The sequence below is a fragment of the Mus caroli genome, unplaced genomic scaffold (assembly GCF_978045245.1).
Source record: "Mus caroli unplaced genomic scaffold, Mus_caroli_1 scaffold_15, whole genome shotgun sequence".
NCBI classification, from domain to species: domain Eukaryota; kingdom Metazoa; phylum Chordata; class Mammalia; order Rodentia; family Muridae; genus Mus; species Mus caroli.
The window spans coordinates 32463181-32488925 of record NW_028227270.1 but is presented as its reverse complement, the minus strand read 5'-3'; the positions used below and the strand labels follow the sequence as shown (position 1 = coordinate 32488925).

At 36.4% G+C, this 25745-nt stretch overlaps 1 protein-coding gene across 1 annotated transcript in view; it reads left to right on the top strand.

Moving 5' to 3' along the window:
* Edil3 (EGF like and discoidin domains 3) overlaps positions 1–25745 on the top strand; it is a 512171-nt gene that overhangs the window by 156146 nt on the left and 330280 nt on the right. The window contains exon 3 of the mRNA XM_021180300.3: positions 7021–7050. Within this exon, the coding sequence (XP_021035959.1) occupies positions 7021–7050 (30 nt within the window). The remainder of the gene's footprint in view (positions 1–7020; positions 7051–25745) is intronic.

Below are 25745 nucleotides of genomic sequence, written 5' to 3'. Positions count from 1 at the left end.
GACTCCCTGTACCTCAGAAGCTCTGAAATCCCTCTGGTATGCAGTTGACTTCATCCTAGATTGTCTGAGGCTTTTAGGAAGGCTTTGGTGTCTTTCTCATACTTAAAGTAGTTTACAATCTCATAGGAAGAACAACAATATCAACCAACCAAACTTGCCAGAGCTCCAGGTATTAAACCACCAACCATATTTCCAGCTGCATATGTAGCAGAGTTTGACATGGTCTGCCATCAATACGAGTATCCATATTTCTAGCATCAATACAAGTATCCGTATTTCCAGCCGCATATGTACCAGAGGATGACATGGTCTGGCATCAATACAAGGAGATGCTTTTGGTCCTGTGAAGGTGATTTCCCAGTGTAGCGAAATTACAGGGTGGTGAGGTGGGAGTGGGTTGTCGGGAGTGGGAACACCCTCATAGAAGCACAGGGAGGGAGAATGGGATAGGGGGGTTCTGGAGGGGAAACGGGGAAAGGTGATAACATTTGAAATGTAAATACATAAAAATCCAATAAAAAATATGCTTAAAAAAAAGAAAAAAGAAGAAGAAAGAAAGCTAGCTGTAAAAAAAAAAAAAAAGAAAAAGGAAAAAAAAGTAAGAAGATAGTAACTGAAATTCTGATATGCTGTTCTTATTTGGCTAACCACCAAAAACAATAAAAAGAAAACAAAATCAAAGCAATTTAAGCTTTTCTTTAAATTCTTCTTTTAAATTCTTCCAAAAACAACCCCCTAAGCAATATAATCTACGGTATTTTATGGATGAATATAAATCTGACATTGTTTGCTTTTCTTTGTTTTATAATGCAGGCACAGCATACATCCACTTGCCATCAGTTAGGCATGAGTGATCATGTGTAAATATTATCATCAACATCTGTCCCTCACTGCGGTGGAATAAAAAACATTTTTAATCATTAGTGCATATTATTACATGTGAATAGCCAACTGCATAGTTAATTAAACATTTGTAAACATACTTCTTGCAAAATTAGCTGGATTGGTGTCACAGTAAAGAAAATTTTTCTAAGTGACTATGAGTTGATCAATATCAGTCTAGAACAATACACAAAAGAGTAATAACTGTCTATTTTATATTCCCTAATGAGGTTTCTTACTTGATGTGAGGTCACATTGGCTACAAATCTGTTTATGATACATAAACTATCCAAGTACAAAAGCTCACTTAAAGTCCACAAGGATTAAAAGGACAAAAAGATATAGAAGAGATTTTCAAAACACAAACAGGAAGGAGGACGACCTTGTAGGAAGAGTAGCAGTTTCAATTAACCCTGACCCTGAGATCTCTCAAACAACGAACCAACACATATACATCGGAGGATATGAGGGCCCCAACACATATACAGCAGAGGATATGAGGGCCCCAACACATATACAGCAGAGGACTGCTGGGTCTGGGTTTCGGTTAGAGAAGTGACACCTAACTCTCAAGAGACTGGAAATCCCAGGGAGTTTAGAGGTCTGGTTTAGTGGAGGTTGGGGGGCTGGCAGGGATAACCTCATGGAGACAGGGGGCTGGGGGATATATATGATGTGGAACAATTGGAGGGTGGATGGGGGAGTGGATAAAGTCTGGAGTGTAAAAATGAATGAACAAATAAATAAATAAGTAAATGACAAAAGAAGACAAAAAGGAGCAAAGTTCAATGTAGAAGTTTATGTGTTTTGCATCAGAGTATATTAGATTAATATAAAAAGAAATACTTCACAGTTGGTCTCTTAGAAGAAATGGGGGAAGAGTATGCAAGAGTGATAAGCAGGAAAAGGAGTCTTCTAGAGAATTTCTCCTGCCTCTTCTACCTACTTCTCCACTTCTTAGACATATGCACAGCTAGTACCCTAGGGAAAAATGATCCACAGCAAAATCAAAGAAGCAGGTTTATCATACTGATGATGCATGTCAGTGAGTTCTGGGAGCCTGAGTTTATTTATACTTCTGGCCTCAAATCCCTCAGATATTTTTGTATGCAGCCCAACATATTTTTTACAAGAAACACTGAAAACTGATTAGGGTTAACTTGAACAGTGTGCCAACAGGACAGTGCAGGATGCAGTTTTCTCACCTGAATTCATGTTCAGTATGGTTCACTGGTTCCACAAGACCATCAAGTATGCAGTTTCTCTTTCTGCAGTTAGTTAACTGAGTTTAAGTTTAAATTTACTATTTCATTCCTCTTAATAATATACAAAAACATCATTGAAAATATCTTAACATCCAAATATAAGACAGATTAAATTAGAAAATGGATTTTAGTTAGTCTTCTTTTAAAGATAATATCAATTATGTTTTTAAGGTTTTTGTTTCTATAGGTTTCCTTGTCAATATATAAAGGAAAGAAAAGAAGAAAATGAGTATGAATGATATACTTACAGACACTTTCACAGGAAAATGAGTACACTTCTCTACATCAGTAAACCTCTCATTACACAATTGGCAAACTGTGGCAGATTTATCCTTATGTATTTGAGTATTCCAGCCTGGAGGCTCAAGCAATATCAGATAGGAGTAATTTGCTTCTACATGAAACAAGAAGATATTGACATTGTTTTCTAAGCAGCATTGTATAAAAACTATGTGCATATAATTAGTGATACATTGGATATTATGTGAAATACAGAAATCATTTAAAGTATAATGAGTATTGGATATCACTGTATGAAGATACTATGCCATTCCATACTTGGGACTTGAGGGCCTGGAAAAAACCTGGTGCATTGTAAGGGACATTATTTCTGTACCTAGAAAAATGACTGTGGCCAACAGTAGTTAAAATTTTATGCCAAACACAGGAGTGGATGCTCACAGTCAGCTATTGGATGTATCACAGGGCTCCCAATGGAGAAGCTAGAGAAAGTACCCAAGGAGCTAAAGGGATCTGCAACCCTATAGTTGGAACAACATGATGAACTAACCAGTACCCCGGAGCTCTTGTCTCTAGCTGCATATGTATCGAAAGATGGCCTAGTCGGCCATCACTGGAAAGAGAGGCCCATTGGACTTGCAAACTTTATATGCCCCAATATAGGGGAATGCCAGGGCCAAAAGAATGGGAATGGGTGGGTAGGGAAGTGGGGGGCGCTATGGGGGACTTTTGGGATAGCATTGGAAATGTAATTGAGGAAAATATGTAATAAAAATATTAAAAAAAAAAGAAATCCTAAAAAAAAATTTATGCCAAATCTAGTATCTTTATTCTCCAAATTCAATAATACAGATACCTAATAAATCTTGAGTAAGAAGAACCACAATATACATTTCATCTCTATTCTATTGTTTTTTTCTCATTACTTTTTTCCTGCTTCTACTGGGCCTGTGTCTTTTTTTCCAGTTAATCAATCTTTGATGGGCTACAGCCATAATCCTCAAAATGTAATATGAAAACAATCATCTGCACAGATTTTTGAAAAATGCAGTAGCCTGGGATAACACTCAAAATTCATATTCAAATTCAAAAGATGTGCAAAATGTTGTACCATTTTAATAAATATCCAGGGAATGATTGCTATGGTTCATGGAGGAACCATACTTAGTTAAATCCTGAATGCCCAATGTTTCTTTCCTGGCTGTTTTCCCAATATCACACACATTTGAATGTTTCTAAGAGCTAACATGAACCACAGTTCTTTTATTGGTTGTTTTGCTTGGTGCCTATGTATTCAGTTCCAGAACTTAACAGGGCTTCATAGGGTCAAATAGTCATCTTTATTAACCAGCAATGTCATGGCTTAAGAGGCCAATGGAAAGAGTAAGTGTTATATGGATAGCATAGCAGCACTTGGCATGACCCATGTTGCTTGGAAATATTGTGTGGACTGCTGATAACAACTTTTAGGGTTCCTTTCATTTTTGGACTCGAGTTAAAACTTTTTGATATTTTGCTCGGTGATTAAAATTAACCTACAAGGAAGTCTTTCCCTGTAACTTAATAACTACTAGTTAGTTAAATAAACTGGTATCAGAACTTAGCGTTTCATATGTGCCTTGGTGAATATATGTAGATTAAAACTAAAGAAACTACTTGATGACACCTAAATATTATGAGAAAGCAAAAGAGATGTTTTATAGAAATACAGTCCTATGCAATAATCTACTCCTGGTAATTCTAGATTGTTGACTTGTAAAAATGCTTTAAGGTATACCTAAGAAGTTGGGGAAACCTTGCTTTTAAAATCAAACAAAATTCAACAACAACAATAACGAAGTTTATACTTGCCTTTTGGTGACTTTCTGGAGTCCTCAAAATGTCCAGGCTTATACACTTAAAACAGAATTAAAATCTTGCCAATTCTACTAACTCACTCTTAGATACCATTTCCTTTTTTGTGCTCTATATAAGGATGCTCCCACTTTTCTATGTTTATATGCATGCATTGTAGGATTCATTAAAGACCTCCTCCAAAAGGACATATCACCTTAGTCCCAATGTTAAATTTAGTTTCATTTCATTTCTACTTATGCTTAAACCAGTTGACATCAGGAATTTGGTCATTTCTCATTTCATGCCCCAACTTGTAAATGGTAATGAACAACTTTCAATAAGATCTTTGTCATTTTTGTGTTTGCTAGACCCTGGCATAGCCTTACAAGAGACAGCTATATCTGGGTCCTTTCAGCAAAATCTTGCTAGTGTGTGCAATGGTGTCAGCGTTTGGAGGCTGATTATGGGATGGATCCCAGGGTATGGCAGTCTCAGCTACTGGATAGATCACAGGGCCCCCAATGGAGGAGCTAGAGAAAGTACCCAAGGAGCTAAAGGGGTCTGCAACCCTGTAGGTGGAACAACAATATGAACTAACCAGTACCCCCCAGAGCTCGTGTCTCTAGCTGCATATGTACCAGAAGTTGGCCTAGTCGACCATCATTGGAAAGAGAGGCCCATTGGTCTTGCAAACTTTATATGCCTCAGTACAGGGGAATGCCAAGAAGTGGGAGTGGGTGGGTAGGGGAGTGTGGGAGAGGGTATGGGAGACTTTTGGGATAGCATTGGAAAAGTAAATGAAGAAAATACCTAATTAAAAAAAACAGATCTTTGTCATTTGCTTTTCTTCTTTTTCTGAGAAGGCACTGAATAGCTTTTACTGGATAATGAGGTATAAAGAAAGAGTACAAACTAACATCATCGAGAATTCATAGACAGGTTTTAGACAAATTTTGGAATGAGTTGGAAACTTTTTAAGTTCACTACTCTTCAATTTGTTTTTTACTTAAATGAGTTCACACATGCAAAATGAATAATCATGAGCATACTTACTTCTATCCATTTCAATCTGCAGGTATTTGTAATGGGCCCTCTAACTCAGCACTTCTTCAGCCTTCTGACATTTTCCTACCTACCAAGGAAATAGGAAGCTACCAACTGCTTTCCTCTGAGAATGTGTTATGATATATTTTGGACATGATCAAGCAGCAAACAGCTTTTTAAATATTTATGTTCTCAATGTCATGTGGACCAACAATGTTTGCTCTCTCTATTTCTTTATTTGCCCAGGAGGCAAGCCAAAATGGGAGAGGAGAGCACTGTAGGGATACAAAGTATGCTTGTTTCTAGTGTGCTCTGTAGAGTTGGAACTTTAATGGAAAGAGCAGAGAACATTTCCAGGCTACACAGGATACATTGATTAACTAATCTACTGGGAACAAAGCTACTCTATAAGCCATTCAGTTTAATATATTTTTATTTTAAAACATCAAGCTTCAAGTAAAGTAGTGTTAGTTTTTGATATATTATTCAATGGTAGTATTCTAGGGAAATTGTTCTTATGCAGAAAAAAGACATACCTTCACACAGAGTAAATAGACAAATAGGAAGATTGTATGAGACATTGTGAAACCACTCATGTGAACTCAACTTTTCGCTCTTATTACAATTGTTGATTTCCCTCCCAGCATACACACAAGAGTAGGTTATTTCTTTGAAGCCTTACTGCTCTCAATCACCTCCGTATTCAATGCAGGAATCAGCATGAGTCACATTTTAATGAGTTATAGTTTACATTACCACATAGCAATATTATATAGCAATATTTCTATCCTTTTACGAATTAGTACCATTTAAAAGGATTCTAAGTAATTAGTTTGACTAGAAGCCCAGAAGTTGACACATGGGTTGTGAAACACTGAAGTAGGCTAATTTCTTTGTGATATTATGGTCTCTGTGGTTAAACTATCCATATTTATCCCAATGTGGGCTGCATAATACATGAAAAAACATACCCGAGGCCATCCTTTGAAATTTTCATCAATATTTCTGAATGTTGTGGTTCATATCTATAACTCCTACATTTGTTGCAGTGACTTTGGAAATATTATCAAGTCTCTCTGTCCAAGGCCAACTTACACTACATGGAAGTCCAGGTCAGCCTCAGATAGACAGTGAGAAATTAATTCAACAAACAAACATCTATCACTACTGAATCTTGTGGTGTCTGTGATACATGTCACTGATTGAATATATATATTTGAGTCTTTAGGGGCCAAGAGTACATAGGGAAATTAAGACAGGCAGTACATTATCTCAGGGTTGGCCTAGAGTCTCCCTCATGTTTACAAGTATTCAATAAAATTTTGAATCAATGTGGTTCAATAATCATGTTCTACCTCACAGGACATAAGGTTTTGCTCTTGAAAGTGACTTTAATTGAATAGAAAACAAAAAAGAAATTATTTACATGTATATAACTGATATTTTGAAAAACTGTAAAATTACATGAAATCATTAACATCACTTAAGACAAAAAATGGTCCCTTATAAGAAATAATCCATTAAATAATATGTATATCTATTTACATTTTCTGTAATTAATTATATGTAAATTCTGTTGGACAATAAAAACTCTCTAGTGTATGCCAAAATAATTATTCATTGGCTTGTAGTGATTATTTGAAAATAGAAAAATATTAACGTTTATTCTTTTCTTTTTCTCTCCTCTCTTTCCCCTCCATTATCCATTCCATCCTCTTTTTCTGTTCACTCCATTCCCTTCCCTCTATTATAGCATCAGATGAAGAAAAGCCTACTTCAGCAGGTAAACTGTCCAAATGACAAATATTTTTTCCTAGTTTATTTAATACCTTATTATTAGGAATTTGAATTGGGACTATGACTTAGTTGTACAGTACTTGCCTAGCCCTAATTGCAATATACGGGAGCATTCACCACCTCTTCAAATGATTTTTAAGTCAAGGATGATTGTACACAACACCTCTCATCCGAACTCTTAGAAGCCTGATGTAATCTACAATAGTCAGAACATTTCATGGCAGCCTGCATTGCTTCGTAATACATTATATTAATATTAATATCCTGTCTTAAAACAAAAAAGTGAAAAATTAAAAAAAAGGTCAAGTTTTGAAGTATATTTTCTTCATGTTACAACCAGAAAATTAACAGTTTTGTTTGCATTTTATTTCATAAGCAGGCTATACTAAGCTAGTTTGAATGATATTATCTCAGAAAATTGAGTGGAAAAAAAAGAAAATTAGCTCAAATGAATTAACAGAGAAAACCATATCAATGTCAACTTAAAAAAATGTGGAACATAGAAATTTAAGATTTTGAGAAAATGCTTAGAAATAATAAAGGTTAAATATTTATATTAAATTTTAAAAAAATAAAATAATAATCTTCTGAAATACATTCTATATGGTAATATATTGAATTATCCACATATCTACAGTATCAGGCATAATATTTGAGTTTGAGAAAAAAGTTATGTGGTTGTTTAAGTCACGTATTTAAAATTTTTAATTCCCATAATTTTATTGTAATGATCTTTCAGTCTCATAAAATGGCATTGTTTTCATCCAACTGACTGTCATTTTAAGTATAAAGTAAGTCTTAAAGTAACTATCACTGAAAGTGCCAATGTCTGCATTGGTAGAAATTGCAGCAAAATATGGGCTTCTCAATGTTCCCTGGAGTGTGAGAGAGACAAAAAAGAAACAGTAGAAAGCATAATTCCATACACAGAGGACATCTTACTTGATTGACAATTAACCAAACACCAGCACACAGAGAAGCCACATGAGAGAATGAAGAAGGCTTGAGATTAAGGCATTAGAAGAGGCTATGAAGAGGAAAGGATTGATGAAATCAGTACTAGATAGTTTTCTCCTGAGTCAAGGAGGGGAGCACTTAGGGCTGAGAAATGGTTTCCAAACCTAAATTGAACTTGAGTTGGCCGTATGGCAGAGATAATTGTAGCTGTGTATTTAACCTTGATTATCAACATGATTTGACTGAATAAATGCCAAGAGTTAACAAAACACACTACTGAGTGAGGATGCTTCCAAGATGTCTCATCAAAGCAGGAAGATGCTGTTGGTCAGCTCCAGTCAACCAGCAGGGGACTGAATGATTTTTTTTTTCAACTGCCATGGCCTCATGTTTTCTCATTTTGTGTTAACTCAGGGAAGGATTATTCTATAACAATAGAGAAAAAGATCAAACAACCAGGATTATGGCAAAATAATTAATGTATAAATTTCTTTGGAAAATCCCAATGATAACATGAAAATTATATCACATAGTATAAACTGTGATTAAAAAAAGAACCCATTAGAAATTCAGAAGCCCTATAATTTATGTTTCAATTTTATGCCATCCTACTGCTCTACACTAATTTGGAAGAGGGAAAACACTTTGCCATTTTTTTCTACTCCAACTGGCATTGTGTACTTTTTCTGAAGCTTGTAAAATTCATGACTGAATAGCAGATTCATAGACTGATGAGCCTCTTCTGTCTTATTTATAACTTTTCCCTTAACATTAAATCTTTGATGTTTAGAGGTTTTTATAAAGATGACTTCTTATTCCCAAACCACAACTTTATTTATCTTTGGATATTAATCCTTATCCAGTTCTCTATTTTCTAAGGCCAGTTAAGTCTAATTTCTGCTGACATATCACACTTTGATAATGTTGTCTGCCAAGCTTGTTGCCCCATTGCAAAATTAATCTCTCCTTGAGTCATCAAGATTAATTATAAGTAGGAGTTAACTATATTTAAGTGATGTGTTGCTTATTTAGTTAAAATATGTTCTTATGAAGACAAGCGAAACCAGACATATTTTCCCTATGAATGTAGAATTTACTTTAGAATTATCTGAATATTATAGACTTTATAATATATGTGTATATATATATTTGCTTTCATCTCTTCTAGCAAGTTCTTTTTTAATTGTCTTTTATTTTACCAAATTTACTATGAAATTACAAGGCATGTGACAATAAATTTAAAATTAAAATAAACCAGACAATTTTCTAAAGCCATAGAAACCTAGAAACTAGCATTTGTTTAAATATGTTTTAAATATAAGGATGATCAATATTTCATAGTGAAACTTTCTTGTTTTCTTTTTCTATTAGATATTTTCTTTATTTACATTTCAAATATTATCCCTTTTCCTAGTTTCCCCTCCTAAAATCCCCTATCCCCTCCTACCTCCCTCTGCTCCCCAACCCACCCACTCTCATTCCTGGCCCTTCCTTTCCTCTATACTGGGACATAGAACCTTCACAGGACCTAGGGCCTCTCCTCCCATTGATGACCAAATAAGTCATTCTCTGCTTCATATGCAGCTAGTGCCACAAGTCCCACCATGTGTTTTCTTTGATTGTTGGGTTAGTCCCAAGGAGCTCTGGGGGTACTGGTTATTTCAAATTGATGTTCCTCCTATGGGGCTTCAAACCCCTTCAGCTCCTTGAGTGCTTTCTCTAACTCATTCATTGGGGACCCTGTACTACGTCCAATGGATGACTGTGAGCATCCACTTCTGTATTTGCCAGGCAGTGGCAGAGCCTCTCAGGAGACAGCTATATCAGGCTACTGTCAGCAAGCTCTTGTTGGCATCTGCCATAGTGTCTGGGTTTGGTGGTTGTTTATGGGATGGATCCCCAAGTGGGGCAGTCTCTGGATGGTCGTTCCTTCAGTCTCTACTCTGAACTTTGTCTCTGTAACTCCTTCCATGGGTATTTTGTTCCACCTTCTAAGAAGGATTTAGACCTTCTGGGCTAATATCCACTTATCAGTGAGTGGATATCAAGTGAGTTCTTTTGTGATTGGTTTACCTCATTCAGGATGATATCCTCCAGAGTCATCCATTCGTCTAAGAATTTCATAAACTCATTGTTTTTAATAGATGAGTAGTATTCCGTTGTGCAACTGTACCACATTTTCTGTATCCATTCTTCTGTTGGGGGTCATTTGGGTTTTTTCAAGCTCTGGCAATTATAAATAAGGCTTCTATGAACATAGGTGGAGCATGTGTCCTTATTACAAGTTGGAGTATCTTCTGGGTATGCGCCCAGGAGTGTTACAGATGGATCCTTCAGTAGTACTATGTCCAATTTTCTGAGGAACCGCCAAACTGATTTCCAGAGTGATTGTACCAACTTGCAGTCCCAGCAATGGAGAAGTGTTCCTCTTTCTCCACATCCTTGACAGCATCTGCTGTCACCTGAGTTTTTGATCTTAGGCATTCTGACTGGTGTAAGATGGAATCTCAGGGTTGTTTTGATTTGCATTTCAATGATTTAGGATGATGAAAATTGTTTAAAGATACTTCTGATTGGAGCCTGTTCTTCCTATAATCCTAGTTGAGTCAGAGCTTCTCAGAGTCCAGCTTTCTTTGTGATCCTGTGATTCTGGGATCCTAGGATGCTGAGATCCTGTGTGTGTCAGAGTTCTTGGCAGTCAAGCTTCCTCTCAGACCCAGAGATCCTTGTGTGAGCAAGCTCCTTGGATCCTGAGGTCTTGGGATCCTAAGATCCTGGGCATGTTAGAGTGACTGGAAGTGGTGCTTCCTCTGGTGACCATGGGGCTGTCTGCTGAGTTCTAAACCAAGGTAGACCCAAGCAGACAGGAAGAAACCTGAGCCACTGATTGGGCGGGGTCCCTGTGTCTGTGCTCCAGCTGTCCCCAGGCAACCCTTTTCTGTTGGATCAGATGTTGTGTTCCACTCACCAGTGATCCTAAGATCCTAGGCATGCTAGGGTGCCTGTTGCGTACAGAGTCCTCTGGAGACCCTGGGACTCCCTGCCAAGTTCAGGCTCAAGGTTATAAGTCTTTTTGTTTTTGTTTTTCATTTATTTTATTTTATTTTTAAAATTAATTTATTTTTTACACTCCGTATTCCATTTCCCGCCCCACCACCCACCCTCCGACTGCTCCATGTCCCACACCTCATCCCCATCCCCCTGTCTCCACATGGATGCCCCTCACCCCACCCCACCTGACCTCTAAACTCCCTGGGCTATCTCTTGAGGGCTAGGTGCATTATCTCTGAATAAACTTAGATCCAGAAGTCCTCTACTGTATGTGTTTTGGGGGCCTCACATCAGCTGGTGTATGCTCTCTGTTTGGTGGTCCAATGTTTGAGAGATCTCTGGGGTCCAGATTAATTGAGACTACTGGTCCTCCTAAAGGATCGCCCATCTCCTTAGCTCAGCCTTTCCTAATTCAACAACAGGGGTCAGCTGATTCTGTCCATTGGTTGGGTGCAAAAATCTACATCTGACTCTTTCAGCTGCTTATTGGGTCTTTTTGAGGGCAGTCATGTTAGGTCCTTTTTATCTCCCCTTGATCTGGAACCCATTTGGGGCCTGTCACTGGACCTTCCTCTCCTCAGGCTCTTCTTCATGTCTATCCTTGTAATTCTTTCAGACAATAACAATTATGGGTCAGAGATGTGACTATGGGATGGCACCCCATCCCTTTCTTGATATCCTGTCTTCCTGCATTTCATCCAAGGTCCCTCCCTTTGATTCCTAAGAGTCTCTTATCTCCCAGGTTTCTGGTGCATTCTGCAGAGTCCCCCCAACATTCTATTTCTTGAGGTTGCATGTTTTCTTTCTTTCTGCTGGCCCTCAGGTCTTCAGTCCTTTCCCCCACCCAATACCAGACCAGGTTCTCCTCTCCCCTCTAGTCCCCATGCATTTTTCCTCCCAGAACCCTCCCTCCATTCCCACTTGTGATTACTTTCTTCTTTCTCCCAAGTAAGACTGGGGCATCCTCACTTGGGCCATTCAGCCTGTTGACCTTTTCAAATTCCGTGGACTGTATCTTGGTTATTCTGTACTTTTTTTTTTTTTTTTTGCTAATATTCACTATTAGTGAGTATATACCATGCAAGTCCTTTTGGGTCTGAGTTACCTCACTCAGGATGTAGGAACTTTTTAAATACAAAGTTTCATGTTATTGTCTGTAGCACTCTTGGTGTTTATTAGCTCTGCAGTTACCCATCTAAAATTGAGACATAAAACTCCATTACCTCTTCCTTTTCTACAATGCCAAACAGTGCCCCAGTAATCCCTATTCTACTCTCTGTATCTGTGTAAGCAAATGCTACAGCTGACATGACATATGCAGCTGTAGAATTGTCTGTGCTGTTACAAACGTCAAAAATTCAAAAAAAAATGAAAATAATTCTTTGCTTAAAGTTGAATTGTGTTCCACTGTATGTTTTAATATGTGTGTGATATTTTCCTTTTCTTCTTCTCTACGGTTGGACACCAGGGATGTCTCCATACCTTAACTATCATATCATGCTGCAGTGACTTGGTAGTGCACATATCTTGATTAGATATTTTTCTGTAAATTTTGAAATATTTTCTTAGCCCTACAAACCCATTAATTCCATTTATGGTGATTTGTTTTCTTTAAACTCTAACATTTATATTAGGTCTGTTTTTTTTTTTTATTATTTTCTTGTGGAGATTAAGTCTACATGTCTGACTCTGCTCAATTATTCTACAATTCATACATTTTGGAAAGAAATGCTATCTTACCCGACTGTTCCCTAATGAGCAAGTGTTGCGTCCTCGTTTTGATCTTTGGACTTTATCTCCTTGGGGCCTGAGATGGTGCTATGCACTTTTATTCTTCTTTGTCTTGATTTGTCATGAATTTTCTATAATCCTTTGTAGAGAAATACATACTTTATCTCCACTGCCTGAAGAAACTTTACTAATTATTTTATCAAGAATTGTCTTGTTCATAAATATATTCAAAACAGGCTTAAATATTAAAACCTAATTTATAAAAACTAAAGTTTATTGCTACACATTATAAACAAGAAAGAAGCAATTATTTACATATTCTCATGGAAATGGCAAAAAGATCATTGTTTCTAAAGACTTAAATTGACCAGACTTTCAAGGCACAAAGACAAGTTATCATAGAAAAATCTACCTGTAGTCATGCATTTTCTATTGGCATAATCATTATTTTGATGTTTAGAAAAACAATTGCAACTTTCTTTCTTGTTTTGAATATATATATATATATATATATATATATATATATTCATATATGATTAGGATTAACTTTGTAGTAAACTAAGAATATGGTATAAGTAGGGATGTTTTGGATCTGCTGAAATTAGTTATGGGCAACTATGAGGTGCCATGTGGGTACTGAAATTGAACCTGGGTCTTCTGGAAGAATAAACTGTTCTCTTAACCACTTAGCTATCTCTGCAGCTCCATATATGGATTTTTTTAAGGATTGTTTACTCTATAGTGCAACATAAGAACTGTTTATGAATTATATAAAAAAAACTAAAATATATATTTATAGCAGAACTATTTGTACCTTCATGTACATATTTATAAGTATACACAGCTATGTCATGTATCATCCTGCTTTCAAAACTTACAACTAGAACAAGCAGATCATATCTTATTGTCAAATAAAATCTCCCAAGGTACTATGAAAATGATGGCTGTTTTTTGGAATATGTGTATCTCAAAATACATGCATTCAAATCTAGTCATGTGTTGTGACATGGCTTTTAATTAGAAGAACCAAACTTCCAATTTGAAATTGTTTATGGCTTATTTGTAACATGTCTACTGATCTAGCCGGGTGTGGTGGTGCACGCCTTTAATCCCAGCACTCGGGAGGCAGAGGCAGGTGGATTTCTGAGTTCGAGGCCAGCCTGGTCTACAAAGTGAGTTCCAGAACAGCCGGGGCTATACAGAGAAACCCTGTCTCGAAAAACAAAACAAAACAAAAAAAAACACGTCTGCTGATCAGCATGCTTTATGTTACATACTATATAATTAGTATATTAGATAATATATCTATACAATATTTATAAGTAATGGTATATATTCCATCCCATACTCAAGACTTTTACAGTTATTCTTCTCTCATGCAATACATGAGACTGTAGCATCCCTCCACTCCACCTAGTTCCTTCCCTAACTCATCTCCCTGGCTCCTATATCCATTTTTTCTCCCTTCCCCTTCAGAAAAAGATAGGCTTCATAGGGATATCAATTGAATATGTCTTAAGAAGATGCAATAAAACTAGGCCCAAACTCATATCAAGAATGGGTAAGGCAAACCAGGAGGAAAAGGTTACCAAGAGCATGCAAAGGAGTCAGAGGTGTCCAACTGCCACTAAGGAGTCCCATAAAATCTCTAAGCTAAACAACTACAATATATATGCATAGTATCTAGCTCAGACTCATGTAGGTTCAACGATTGATGCTCTGGTTTATGCCTGCCTGTGAGTCCTGCTTAGTTGTTTCTCTGACCCATGTTCTTCTGGTGTCCTGGACCTACCAGGCCCTTAATTTCTCTTCTTCTCCAGAGTTCCCCAAGCTCAGCCTAATGCTTGCCTGTGGGTCTCTGCTTCTGCTTACATCATCTGTTAGAAGAGTCTCTCTGATGACAATTGGGCTAGACACCATCTATGATTATAGCAGAATATCATTAGGAATCATTTCATTGACTTTTGTTCGCAACTAGTGTTTAGTTTGACACTAGGTCTCTGGATCATCTAACTTCCATTTCCTGGCCATGAAGGTAGTGTAGGGCATGGATTCCTCTCATTGTTTGGGTCTCAAGTTTGATCAGTCATTGGTTCACCATTCCACAAGCTATTAGCCACTAATACCCCAGCATATCTTGCAGGTAAGGCAGGCTGGAAGTTTTGTAGCTAGGTTGGTGTCCCAGTCCTACCACTAAAAGCCTTGTTTGGTTACAGAAGTTGGCAGGTTTACCCTCCATATCTTGCCCGATTAGGAGTCCTTGTTAGGCTCAAAGAGGTTTTCACTGCACTAGCTTTCCAATTGCTTTCCAAATGTCCCCAAATTCCAGTCATCTCTCCTAGTACTTTCTCCCTCCACTACTTGATTCCTTCTGTTCTCATTACCATCCATACCCAGTCCACTCACAAATAAATTCTACTTCCCTCAAGGAAAACAACAGCAACAACAACAACAACAACAACAAAAAGACACTTTAAAGTATTAAAAAAGGAAAATGGCTTACTAGCCATTCAATATATATTGGCCTTTTTCATTGTAAAACCATGTGAGTTATTAAATATTTCTTTTACTAGTGAAATCTGTGCCTAACCCTATACCACATATTTCAAATATTATTCTGGAAACTAATGAATATATTGTGTTACTACTATTGATATAATTTTGTAAGATTGATATTTTAGTTTTTCCATTATTTTAAAATGTTGTATGATAAATAAAAACACCAATTTCCAAAAAAAGACCAATTTTCTAAGAATGAATTATTAAATGTATATGTGTGCATGCATAAAAAATATTTAACACCTAAGGCATTTTGTTGAGTCACTGTAATAAAAATAGATGGCTCAATGATGATACTAAATTCTTATGTTTTCTTTCTTTCTTTAGTTCACTTCTGTGTTCTGCAGTATAAATACATATATTTATAAACATAACATGAATATGTAACTTAAAATCATTTTCCATGATAGTTATAATCTATGTGACAGTAATGACTGGGGTTGAATGCACCCTTAGCTATGAAAATCATAGAACAAAGAAATGATATTAATTCTTCTTATCTTAGTTTTATTCATTGAAAATATACCATTTTATAAAGTATATTCTATATGTCCTACTCCTACTCCTCCCAGATCTTCCTTATTTCCTACCAATTCAACTCTATGCTATTTATTTCTTTTTCTCTGTCAAAAGGCAAACAAAATATAAATAGACAAAAACCTCATGTATAAAAAAATATACCCACAAAAACAGAAAATCAAAAACCAAAATATGCTTGAAAAAGACCAATAAGACAAAAATAAACCTAAATAAAGTTATACAAGGCAAAGGGTCTTCAAAAATAACAATGAGTTTGTTCTGTATTCACCATCCAATCTGGGCATGTAGTCTAACCGGAAGTCTAGTAAATATGTCTAATGAAATTTAGTAGAGAAGACTAATTTTTCTTTTGTTAGTGGGTACCAGCTGTCAATAGCTTCTTGGTTAGAAATGGAAACCCATTTCCACTTCCCTGTCTGAGTATTGGGATCCCATCTAACTTGAACTCGTGATAGCTCTGTGTGTGCTTCCAGTCTTTGTGAGTTTTTATGTGCATCAGTCCTCTAATGTCTAGAAAAAAATTTCCTTGGAGCCATCCTTCTTACAATCTTTCTGTCCCCTTTAACACATAACACTCTGTTCCCTGAGAAGAGGGATTTAAATATATCTGGTTCAGGAGCTCATGCTCCAAAATTTTTCACTATTTGCATATTGCTCAGTTTGAAGTCTCTGTATTAGTTCCTATCTACTTTAAGAGGAAGCTTCTCTGATGATGGCTGAGTGAGGCATTGATCTATATTTATAACAGAATTTCACCATTAGTACTTTTTACTATGTTTTTAGCAGTATTTGGTTTTCTTCTAGGCTCTTGGCTTACCCAGTCTTTGCCCTATGGCACCTGAGAAGTGCCAGGCATAAGTTCTTTCTCAGGAAGGGGGCTGTAATTCTAATGACTGTGGAAGGTTGACCAACCACTAATGCACAAGCATTTATCAAAAGCAAGTTACCATCACAGATCACCAGGTTTGTAGGTAGGTTGATGTTTACTTCCCTCCTCTGCTGGTGAGTCCAATAAACACTGGTTAGTAGGAGTGTAGGCTCTAGATAATGAACAACTCTACTCAGTGTTCAAGGAGTTATGTAAATATGTCTTTGACAAACTCAGTTTGTACAGATAAACAATAACCTTGGCAATAGCTTGATATGCTTGTGAGTTTTCCTTGTGTCCTCTTCTCCAAAATGTTAGATATAACTGATTCCTCAGATTAGGGTAACACTTAGAGACATAAGGTCTCTGAGACTACAAGGTTGGTGAGCTTGATCTATCTGTATAGTGAATTTCAAGACAGCCAAGGTTACATGGTGATACCAGTTCTCAAAAAATAAAGCCAAACCAGATTAAGTCTTTAAGAATGTTGAGTTAAAAAAAAAAAAAAGATGTCTAGTTGAGATATGTATTTCCTCTTGTGTGTTGACAACATTAAGCTTTTTTTCATATATGTATGTACTTTAAAAAGCTTTGTCAGAATCAGATTACCATATGGGCCCTCGAATGTTCCTAGGTTTAGTTGTTCTTCCCCACATATACTCAACAGTGATATAGCTGAATATTAAGGTACCTCTATATGGACCCCAGGTTTTGGCCCAACGAGATAGTAGAAACAGTGTAAGGTATGCCAGCAAGTGAAGGCTTATGCGGCCAAGAGTAAACAGGGCAAAAGGCTTAGGGAATAACAGCCTGGAGTATATCAGGAGGTCGCTTTTACAAAAGTTAAGCCAGGGAAATATGGTTACAAATACCTTCTAGTGCTTGTAGATACTTTCTCTGAATAGGTTGAGGCTTTCTCCATCAAACAGAAACAGCTACTGTGGTAGCCAAGAAGATATTAGAGGAAATTTTCCAGAGGTTCAGAGTGCCCAAGGTAATTAGATCAGACAATGGTCCTGGTTTTGTTTCTAATGTAAGTCAGGGATTGGGAGAGATATTGGGAACTAATTGGAAGCTCCATTGTGCATACCATCCCCAGAGATCAGGGCAGGTAGACACAATGAACAGGACCCTAAAAGAGACCTAAACTAAATTGTCCTTGGAGACTGGCACTGATTGAGTGGTGCTCCTTCCCCTGGACCTTTTCCAAGCCTGGAAGACCCCCTACTATTTTAACCTGACCCCTTTTGATTTCCTGTATGGGACCTCCATTCCCTTGACCCCAGCACTTGACACCATCCCTACCCACCCCCCACTTACCCCCAGAATGTCTTTTCAGGCTAACAGGGATCTTACAGCTCGATTGCAAGCTTTCCAGATCAGCCACCATAAAAAAAAAAAAAAAAAAGAGAGAGAGAGAATAGGAACAGTGCAACTGATGGTCCTGCCCCAACAATATGAGACCCTGAGGACAGGACCTGAAAGAATATGAGTTAGTTATCCAAGACCCCTGAGCTATTATTGGAGCTTTTAGAAGAAAAAGGTGGGAATGAGGGACTCTAAGGACTTTTTCCAGTCGCACACCCTCATTATATCTTCCCCCTCCAGCCTGGGATCAAGACTAGGCCAAGTTCCATTGTCCATCCACAGGATCATTCTTGAGTGAAAAATTCTCAGAAAGTACTGATAGTTACCTAACCCTCTGCAAAGCTCCAGGTAGAGTTCAAATGCATGTCATGCTTGCTAGCCAATAGATTTAAAGGTCAATATGCTTAGCCAATAAGTTTGCACTGTAACCTTGCAGATGTGACCTGTGCCCCTAAAAAGTATAAAAGTCACTTGCCTCAACAAGGTACTGATTAAGGGTTGACCCTGACTTTCCAGAAAATAAATCTTGCTTTTGAAAAAAAAAAAAGGTAACACTATTCCCAGTTTCCTGAGGAACCACAACCCAGACAACCCATACTCCCATGGTGATTGCATAAGTTGACACTCCAGCCAACAATGAATGAATGTTCCCGTTAGCCTGTATCCTAGTCAGCATGTACTGTCATTTTCAATTCTTGTGAGATTTGGGTATATCCGATCTCTGACTCATTCTGTCAAATCTTCTGATTCCTTACATTGTCTGCCTCTCAATTAGATTCCATTGTTTAAAATTAAAAGTGAATACTAAAGGCATGTCTGCATAGATCACATAGACTTGTTTTTTTTTTATGTGATCCCTTGCCAGAGTAGACATGCTGCTGGATTAAAATTGTTCTACATTGCTTAGTTTTGTTTTATCATGGATTTTTGTTGTTGTTGTTGTTGTTGTTGTTGACAAATTTGACTTATATTTTGGCTGAATATAGTAGTCTAGGTTAGCACCTGTGATGTCTCAGACTTTCTAAAGTATCTACCCAGGTCCTTTTGGTTTTCAGAGTGTCCAAATGAGAAGACAAATTTTAGGCTCATGGGATTCTCTTTACATGTTACTTGATTTTTTTTCCCTTACAAATTTTAAGATTCTTTCTTAGTTTTGTAGGTTTTTTTTTTCCTGTGTAAAAGTTCTTGTCTGGTCCTGTATATTTGTCATTCTAAAAATTTGATTTTTAAATAAAATATCTTTGTGCCCTCCACATGGATTTTGTTTCTTTCCATTATTCCTATTAGTTGTATAAGTTTTCTTTTTATGATGTCTCATATTTCCTGGCTGTTTTGTACCTAGAGGGCTATTTGTTTGTATTTGTCTGTTTGTTTATTTTTTCTTTGCTTTTTAGATTTAGCATTTTTTTAACTGAAGTATTTATTTTACTTTCTTTCAATACTGAGATTTTCTCTTCTACTTCTTTAGTATGTTGGTATAGCTTGAAATTTTTGGTTGAATTCCTAATTTTTCTAGTTTTATTTCAAATTGATTTTATCTAGTGATTTTATTTCTTTTAAATTCTACTATCATGTATTACATTATTTTATTATTTCATTCAATTGTTTCTTTGTGTTTCAGTCTTCACTAAGAGGTGTATTCATATCTACCTTTAATGTCTTTGAACTTAGTTTTAATTGTTGTAGTTCAGTCCTTGTCCTGTGATTCATCTACATTGTATTTCTAAAGGTCAAAGGTAAAATGGTTATTCGATTCTGGTAGAGGCATATTATCTTGACTGTTCAGTTTTGTGTTTTTTGTTCTATGGTCCAGAAATCTGGAGTTTTTATAAATGCATTTATTGTAGGTGTTAAGATCAGGGTTTGTTCTTGTTGGGTGGATTTGTTATTTATGGTTGCCCTCTCTAGCTGAGGAAGCATGATGAGTGAGCAGCTACTAGTAGGGAGTACTTCCACAGGTACTTGGTCACAAAAAGAAATAGAAATGGGCTAGGAGGAAAGTTTGATAAGGGTTGTATAGGAAAGCACTAAATAGAATGGTTACATATCAAGCACCAAGTTCTCAGGGAGTAGAGGTGTTGTGGAAAGAGAGTTCAAGTAGGCTGTAGCAAGACAAAGAGGAAGTCAGGAGAGATAAAGATGGAATAGTTAAGGAAAGTCTGGGTCCTTACCAAAATGATGGGATGAAAGAAGATATGAGAGGAGGAGTTTCTGCAAGCATGCTGCTAGAAAACGGAATATGAGGGTAGAAAGATCAAAATAGATAGGAGGAAACATATTGAAAATCATGTAGCTGAGTCCAACTCTGGAATTAAGAATCACTAGTAGAAAATATTTCTGAGTATTTGCCTCTAACAGTACGAATGGTGTTGGGCCAGAAGTGAAGGCTGAAATGTTTAGGACAGAAGAACAAATCCAGGACTACATCATGATACAGAGTCCCTGTCAATTCTTCTTGCTTTATAAAAATACTCTGAGGCTGAATTATTGGGGTAGATTTAATTCCTTCTGTCACTTGAGTCAGGTGGACCATCCAGCATTTACACTTCTTATTGATCCTGAGAATCGTAAGCCTGATGACTGAGGTGTGAACCATGAACTAGAATTATGGTTATGGAATGCATAAGTCAATAATTGATAAAGCCAAGGAGAAGTGCCAAAGCCATAACATTTCGAACATTTTCTTCAAAGCTATTTCCTCAGTGGTTTTGTTTGTTTGTTTGTTTGTTTGTTTTAATGTATTTCTTAGCATTTTATAAAATGTCACATTAATTTCTGGAAGCCTGATGTAATCAAGTAGTTTGGTGTTTGTCTCAGTTATATGAAAGTTTAGATTCACATATACAGTTTGGTACAGTGTGGATTTTATACCCCAAATTCACTAGAATCTTTGTTTTCCTTCATGTGACTAGGCACACTTTTTTTGCTTACCAAGATCTAACCTGCATTATCTGTACTGACCTTTTTTTTTTTCATTGCATCTTTAGTGATTTGCCTCTAAAGTAGTTACCAAGTTTACATAACACAATGCGTTAGGTACTCCTGACTTAATGACCAAGCTCTCAGACAACTCAGAAACTCACATCAATTTAAAAGACTTCTACACGTTCATTTTTTTATTTCATTTCTGAGATTATAATATGCTATAACATTTGTCCCTTATGTTTCTTCCCCCAAAATCTACTCTGAGTTTGAGGCCAGAGCTCCTATAGAGCAAGTTCCAGGACAGCCAAAGCTAAGCAAAGAAACCATACAAGAAAAAGACAATAATAATGATAATAAGTAATTTTTAAAATTTCCTAAGAACAATCCCTGGTCATATTCCAACTGGCTCAGTGTGTTGTGATCACAACCCACTACTGCTTGACAGTTGGGAGCATGGCTTATATTATTCTTCAGGATCTTCAGTGCCAGGGTTAGTCAGAAGTCTGCTCAGTAAAAAGTGCAGACAGTGAAGCCAACTCTAAAGCAAGGCCATGCAGGAACTTTCTATACAGTTAACACATGTGAGAAGATAATGACCTTGGATTGGAGTGAGGTATTTACATGCCACACAGAGTTTAGATTTGAACTATGCTAAGAGGATTTTCATATTTCCCCTCTTAACATTTGAACAAATGATAGTACCTCCTCATGTTTCTGGAAAGTTTATCTCTACATTTTCATGGTCTTATGCCCTATGTTTTAGATATTAATATTCATTTTTATCTCTGTTCTTTTTTGCACTTTAGCTTTTAATTTCTGTATTTTCTGACATAAACAAAATACATAGTTTTTGTTTTTTGTTTTGTTTTGTTTTGTTTTGGCCTGTGTTTGTTGCTACTGAAACATCACCTGCTATAGCTATATTAAGTGTTACATAGTAACTACTTCATAAATATTTGTGGTTTATTAAGCCAGTGAACAAATATAAATCAGAATAATTTTATAGACAGTTTTCAAAAGCCATGCTAATTCAAGAAACTACTTCTCTTTTGATGGGAACTTAACAGATAGAAAAAAAAGAAGATAGAAACATTTCCTCGATGAAAATACAAAGGAAAGGATAACACTGTTTATTACTTGATACAAATTTTAAACATGTTTTAAATTACTATTTAAAACTCCTCGGCAGAATCAAAGGGCCATTATATTGATCTCTATTTTTTTCCTTTTGTTGCAAGAGAATACTATTTTCTCAGTAACTCTTTCAGTTAACAATTTAACTATTGCTAATGATTGCTAGCAGGAAACCGAAGCACTGAAACACGAAAACCACCAGGAAATTTCCAAATGCTGGGAATTGATAGAGAGAGCTGTATGAGGAACAGATGAATCAAAGATGAGCACTGTCATACACAGCCTAGATTACATATCCAGTTTACTTCTGAATTAGAGGTCCAACAGGACTAAAAAAGACAGATTTCTTTGATGAAAGGTGATAGATACTTCTGTCCGTGGAATGAGCTTTATAGTGTCCTTAGGAATTATACTGGTCTAGCAAAGTCACAGTAATAGATTCTCTTCTAAGATTCACAAGATTACATCTCAGAAATTTGGCTAGGTCTCTAATATCTGACATAGTTTACCATTATTGTGTGGGCCTTAAGTATGATTAGATGGCTGTTGGTTACCACCAACATGTGAGTTCCCACTTATTGAACATTTATGAATATCTTGATATGGTGGTCATTGGTATGGATAACAGATGGCAAAGCTAGGTAACACTGTTGACTGCTTTCCCTCCCTTGTGTACTTGCACAGCATTTTCTGGCATATTGGAGGCTAAAATGAAGGTGATAAGATTAGATCCAGCTTGAAATCTCAGAGTCTTGTGCCCTAAGTGTGCATTGTCTTCAGCAATAGGAGCAAGCATAACTACATTTTATATTGTTTTGGGGATCTCTTGGACTAGTCTCATCAATTATTCTTAAAGATATTTTCTCTGCCTAGTACTGGTAGTTTTGTTAGCCTCGGTGATTCTTTTGGCGAGCATTGTCAGCCCTAATAGTACAACTTCTTATAAGACTTTATGTATTTTTATATATTATATAATATATAATATTACGTATATAAAATTTGTTAATATGATATGTGTTTAAGTAGTATATAGTACTTATATAATTATATACATAACTATTATAGGTATATGCATGCATCTATTAGGTTAAGACAGTCATAGAAGGAAGGAGTGACAACTCAAGATTCTTTGATAAAATCTTAAGGAATCTTATTTTAACTCCATTTTTAAAAGAGTTTTTGAAAAAAAAAAGAAAACTATATCTGCTCAAAGCAGGTCTTCTTACGTTTCATCAAGATTTAATGATTTATTCTACATTTACTCAGTTATCTTTCAGATCTATAGACAAAAATTTAAATAAAATATTTAATATTCAATTTACTGTAGAGATGTTTAAAACATCATTGATTGTTTTCAAGGTTGCATAAATCTCTTTGTAAGAATGAACAGTGAGTTCTCAGAAATAAAAATAAACGATAAGACTATAACACATATTAGCCAGGAATTTTTGCCTATTAGATTATTATTCTTAGATATTGTGATAGTGGCCTTAATTAAGCCCTCTCAAGCCCTTTCAGCTCTTAAGTTAGTGACTGAATGTGTTGGAGTTAATGTGGAAATACTCAGATATTTGAAAAACAAAAACAAAACAGAAATGGTCAGGTGTTAACATTCTGTGCTGGCTATACTGACAGCATAGAAATCACTGAAACACCTGAGTGCCATTGAATCCCTAAAAACCTGTGAGCATCCCTAGCTTGCTATCCTCTAACCTCAAACACTAACTCTCTTCAGTTTCTCTGAGTTTGTATCATCTGATGAATGTTGTGTGTCTGGACAAATCATTAAATTGTGGTAGCAAAATGATTGATTCTGTTCATACACATTTAATTTTATCTTTATTTGTAAAATGAATGGATCATTAGATATGGTTCTTTAAGATCAACTTCTATTTCACTACCAGAACTCTGCTCCTGGTCTTAATAAGCCTATCAAACCATACTTCTCCACACTGGAAGAATGGCCTACTACATTGCATTTGTATGTGTCCTACACAGTGTGACTAGAAAGGTTTAATTCATGTTTGTCTGCTACAGCTTGCTACAGATCTGCTGAATCCTACTTTTGCATTCATCTCTAGTTCTAAAATCTTTGTTGTAATCTATTTTCCAATATTGAATTTGTGCATCTGTTAGAAATGTTTTCTGTAACAAGAAACTATGTTTAGCATGGCTGCAGAATGGGTTTATTTCCCCTGAAGTCATAGTTTTGGCACTACTGCTTTATATATGAATACTATTTCTTTGAATGTCATGGACTCTTGCCTTTTCATGTGAAATGTTTTAAAATCTTTGTCTTGGCATGCCAAGATGACCAATATTTCTGCTCTTACATTTTGAGAATATTATAACTTATGACATGTATTTCTTGAACACAAAGAACAATGATACTGAAAACACTGATCTTGTTGGCAGTATAGCTGCTTGGTGGGTTGATTACATCATGTACATAAGCAGTGGATAAAAGGATGATTCAAGTCCAGGTTGGAAGACAATGCTAGATTTCTTGGGTTATTCAGAGTGGCATATAATTATAAATCAGTGTATTTGCTTTTAGTATTTTGCACTTGTATTTTGAACTATACTCAACTGAAGGTAACTGACACCCAGAAAACAAGACTACATATAACTAGGAAGAATAGGTTCTGAGATAAATCTCAGTTCAAATTATGCTTGCCCAGGATGCATGATGTCCAGGGTTTGATATCCATCATACCATAAACCCAAGAATACCAGTGAATAATTGAAGTGCATTGGTAAGATTGAGCAGTATTGATATGAGGTACATAGCAAGTTTGAGGTCAAGATGGCATATATGATAACATGGCTAGAATGGGGGAGGGGGGATGTGCCCTGCTAGGATAGAAAAATGGAAGAAAAAGAAAAGAAAAAAGAAAACCAGACTTACTCTTAGAATTATGGAAGTGAAAATTCTAAAATCAAGGGGTCAACGAGGTCAAGGACAAACTGATCCACGGAACTCTGGAAACTTTTATCATTTAATTTGTGGTGGATCTTGGTATTTGATGTCACTATTTGAAGCCACATCACTAGTCTTAGCCACCACCTACACATTGATACCTTCTCTTTTACACTGTCTTTTGCATCAGAGGTATACCTTCAGTAAATTTGGTGCTTCTCTGGGGAATCTGAAGTGACATCATCTTTATATTCTTTTATTTTTTTGATTTTTTAATTGGGTATTTTATTTATTTACATTTCAAATGTTATCCCCTTTCAGTTCCCCTCCAAAAACCTTCTATCCCATCCTGTCTCCCCCTGCTTATATGAGGGTGCTCCCTCACCCACCAACCCACTCCAGCCTCCCTACCCTGGCATTCCCCTACACTGGGCCATTGAGCCTTCCCGGGACCATGGCTCTCTCTTCCCATTGATGACTGACAAGGTCACCCTCTGCTCTATATATGACTGGAGCCATAGGTCACTCCATGTGTACTCTTTGGTTGGTTGTGTTGTCCCTGGGAGCTTGTGGGTGTCTAGTTGGTTGATATTGCTGTTGTTATTATGGAGGTGCAAACCCCTTCAGC